The sequence below is a fragment of the Sinocyclocheilus anshuiensis genome, unplaced genomic scaffold (genome assembly GCF_001515605.1).
Source record: "Sinocyclocheilus anshuiensis isolate Anshui unplaced genomic scaffold, SAMN03320099.WGS_v1.1 scaffold2171, whole genome shotgun sequence".
In the NCBI taxonomy this organism is placed as follows: domain Eukaryota; kingdom Metazoa; phylum Chordata; class Actinopteri; order Cypriniformes; family Cyprinidae; genus Sinocyclocheilus; species Sinocyclocheilus anshuiensis.
Genome location: NW_015537929.1, coordinates 629315 through 633360, shown reverse-complemented (window position 1 = coordinate 633360; position 4046 = coordinate 629315). Strand labels below are relative to the sequence as shown.

The following is a 4046-nucleotide window of genomic DNA, read 5'->3' as shown; positions in this document are numbered from 1 at the left end:
ATCTAATTTATATTTTAAATAAATATATAAATCTAACATATTTTTCCTTAATATATACATGTATGTGTGTATTTATATATACATATAAATATACACAATACACACACTTGTGTATAGTTAATAATAATAATAATAACAAGAACATTTTATTGTTAATAATAATAATAATGATAATAGTAAATCCTCATCCAGTAATCATGAATGGTATGAAAGGCATAAAATGTATTTATAAAAAAGTTTTGAGAGCCCTTGTTTATTAAGTGGCTAATAAATCTATTAGAAATGAAAAATGAATGACAATATTTTGCCATTAATTTGATTTTAAAGAATTTTCATTAAATGTAAAAATCTATGACTGAAACAAACAAACAAACAAAAAAAAATGTAAAAAGTTAAAAATATTTTTTGTTACAGGATATTGAGAAGACAATGAACACGGCACTTCATGAGCTCCGTGAATTGGAACGCCAAAACACAGCCAAACAAGCTCCTGACGTTGTTCTGGACACTTTAGAACCGCTCAAGAACCCTGTTAGCTCAGAGCCAGCGAGCCCCTTACACACCATCATGATCCGAGATCCGGATGCGGCCCTGAGACGCAGCAGCAGCTCCACCTCCGAGATGATGACCACCTTTAAACCGGCTTTGTCGGCCAGATTGGCCGGAGCCCAGCTCAGACCTCCACCTATGAGACCTGTGCGACCCCCACCCACTCAGCACCGCTCCAGCAGCTCCAGCTCCTCTGGGGTGGGAAGCCCTGCTGTGACCCCCACAGAGAAGATCTTTCCAAACAACGCGAGCAATGCTGCAGCTTCCTCTGCCAACTCTGGTGAGAAACCCGGGACCATGTAGCAGCAGCAGCAGACCTGTGGTGTGGTGTAGCTACCTGCGCTGGTGCTCATACCAGGAAGGAAGTTCAGGAGTGCTTCTCATTTGTTTTTGAATTTATTATTTGAGCCTTTGAGAGTTGTTGAAATGCACATGGGTCGGAGCTGTGGCCTAGTGGTCTGACATGTCAAACCTGGTTGCGGATGATGTGAGTTGAGACTGGCTCAGGTGATTTTCCCATTCCATTCCATTCTTCCCATCATTTCCGGCCCTCTCTGTGAAAAAAACAAAAAATGTACAAAAAAAACCCCCTAAAATACAAAGGAAAAAAGAAAATTCCAAGGTGAATTTCATGCTATGATAAAAAGAAGGTTGAAAAAAAAAAAAGATAAATTCCTCTTTTTTATTATTATTATTATTAATTTTACCTCAGCATTAATATCAAGTTGTTCTTTTTGGCCACATTTTTATGTGAACTTTATTTAGAGCAAGATTAAACGAGTGCTTTGCATTTGTTTCTCTCTGCACTGGTTGGCCAGAAGAGTTCTGTTATTCAGGAGTGAATAAACTCTCATTGGAGGACTGTTCTAAAATAAGTGATAAGTCTTGCCCTCCAGAACTGGACTGTACATAATAATAGAACCAAACGGTCACTCAAAGACTGTCTAACACGGCCAGCTACCTTTGAGCTGTTGTAAATAGAGATATATTGTACTTGAACTTATAATGCCTTTCGTTTGTAGAATAAGCGATGTACATCTAAGTAACAACATAGCCAAGCGCTAAACATATATGAGATGCAGAAAACCAATATACCAACTAATTGTAAGACACCTGTGGTAAAATGTAGTTTTACTTGTATATAAATTTTGGGTAGATTCTTTTTTTAAGTGTCAATCTTGTACAGCCGAGGACAGAACAGGCAGGGAGAATAGAACGGCTTTTATCAAAAACATTTACAACCAAGAAGCAAACAAATAATGAATCAATAGTCTGAGCCATTAATATTGATATTAGTTTGAGGCGTGCTCTACTTTTTTCTTCTCTGTGTTTTTTGGATCACGTCAGCTTCCTAATACAAAAAGCAGATCATCATGCCTAATTTACACATGTAAATGCTTCATTATAAAATTGCATGGCTTTAAGGCATTCCAATGTGCTCCATGTTATTGCAAGTGTCCATCATTTACCTATTTCAAATAGTCCTGCTTTGGACATGTATCCCATATATACTATGTCAACTGATTATATGAATATTAATACTTACTAAAATAGCCAGATGACACATGGGCAACCCAAGTAAAAGGGTGAATCGCACCAAATGTACCCGGGACTTTCGATGAGAATTTATCAAAAACATTTGATCAATTGTAATGACAATAATATCATAAAACAGCAAATTCTAAAAACAGGACTCATTTTCTTATGCAAAATATATTTTCATATTTTTGTTCTTTTGATTTTATGACGATCTGGACATATTTTTGTGAGATTCACCCAAAAGCTTGTGTATGTCAAATGTACTATGCAAAGTACACCGTATTCCCAGATACATTTTTAAATGCATAGTGCACTGTCTCTGGTGAGGTACAGATCCCTCCTCCCGATCTAAATATTAAATGGCCTACACGATAATAACATAATACAATATATATATATACAATAATACAAAGAAAATCCTAAAATGACTAATTTTCTTCTTCAAAATACGAGAAACGTTTCCGCCGCTAGAACCCCTCCAAGAGAAACTCCACTGCCCCCAATCTGTCATATCATCTCCAGTTCATCTTCAGTGTTACCCCTCCTCCCTGAGCTGTGCTTGAAAAGGGAATACCCAGTCGTGTACACAAATTTGCCCGACTGACCTAGATATCCACTTAAACACACTGAGCCCAAAGCTTTAATCTCATCTTCTTCACTGATTTTACTTTTGCAGTTTGGCTTAGGGTATGCCACTTCACACCATCCAATCAGAATGGCAGTATGTGAAAGCTTGTGTAGGGAAAAAAATGAATTACATAAAAACGGTTCTCCTGAGAAAACAGTACTGTTACTGTTACTACATTTGATGTCATGCTTGAGCTGTTGCATCATCTGTCTGCGTTAGTCTTACATTTCTCGTTGGTGCCATACTGATTTACTCTTGCATTTGGAGCATAAAAAATTGAAAATCTCTTCTGAGACTCCATGTACTGTTGCTGCCATCTTGAATTACTTTTAACAGATGATTTTAGAATGACTGGTAATTAGCTTCTGTCTGAATTCCTCAGCTTTGTAGTAGCATGGGCCTGTTGTCCGCATGTGAGGGAGACCGTCTTGCACGTGCTTTTCTTTACCAAGCAGCACTGTTCAAGGAATGATAGCAGTGCCTTTCCCTAGATACAACGCACAATGTCCTAAAATATGTTAGCCTTCAGCCACAAGGGAGCGATGGGAAACTGGCTCTGTAGCTGCGAGGATTAGTCTCATCTCAGGAAGGGATTCTAATTTTGTTTCTAATATCTCCTACCGTATCACTTCCCAATAGCCGTCATTTTAACATATGCATAAAGACTAATTTGCTGTTACTAGGGCACATATCTATTTCTGGATGTTCATTTGAATTCAGTCATGACAATTCAGCATAATTAAACCTGGATGGATGAGGGCTTAAATCTATTTACAGTAAAGAAAACATGCAGAATATCGCAATGCATAATTCATAATTCAGTGTATAAAACAGACCGTTTTGGGTCATTCTTCTGTGAGTTGCACTAAAGGGTTCCCAAGTTCATAGAAAACCTGGAAATATCAGGGAATTATAAAATTGGGATTTCCAGGCCTCGAAAGTCAATTATGTCGATTTCTATAGTAAATACAGTTATGAGTTTTCTTGTTTTTCTCAACTCAAAAATAATTAAATGGCTAAAAATAAAATTCTAAATTAAAATAAAATTTAATGTGTAAAATTAAAAATATTTTGTATTAAAAATAAAATTTGTCTGTTAAATCGATAAATCACGATTAATCGCATACACAATAAAAGTTTGTGTTTACGTAATATATATGTGTGTACTGTGTATATTTGTATGTATGTATAAACACTTATATATTTAAGAAATATTTACGAATAATAATAATAACAAGAACATTTTATTGTTAATAATAATAATAATGATAATAGTAAATCCTCATCCAGTAATCATGAATGGTATGAAAGGCATAAAATGTATTTATAA

At 35.8% G+C, this 4046-nt stretch overlaps 1 protein-coding gene across 3 annotated transcripts in view; it reads left to right on the top strand.

The window, feature by feature from the left end:
• LOC107657972 (SLIT-ROBO Rho GTPase-activating protein 3) overlaps positions 1 to 3729 on the top strand; it is an 89364-nt gene extending 85635 nt beyond the window's left edge. For all 3 annotated transcript variants that reach the window (XM_016446336.1, XM_016446326.1, XM_016446343.1), the window contains one exon: positions 415 to 3729. In XM_016446336.1, the coding sequence (XP_016301822.1) occupies positions 415 to 852 (438 nt within the window). In that variant the 3' untranslated portion in view covers positions 853 to 3729. The remainder of the gene's footprint in view (positions 1 to 414) is intronic.
• The last annotated feature ends 317 nt before the right edge of the window (positions 3730 to 4046 follow it).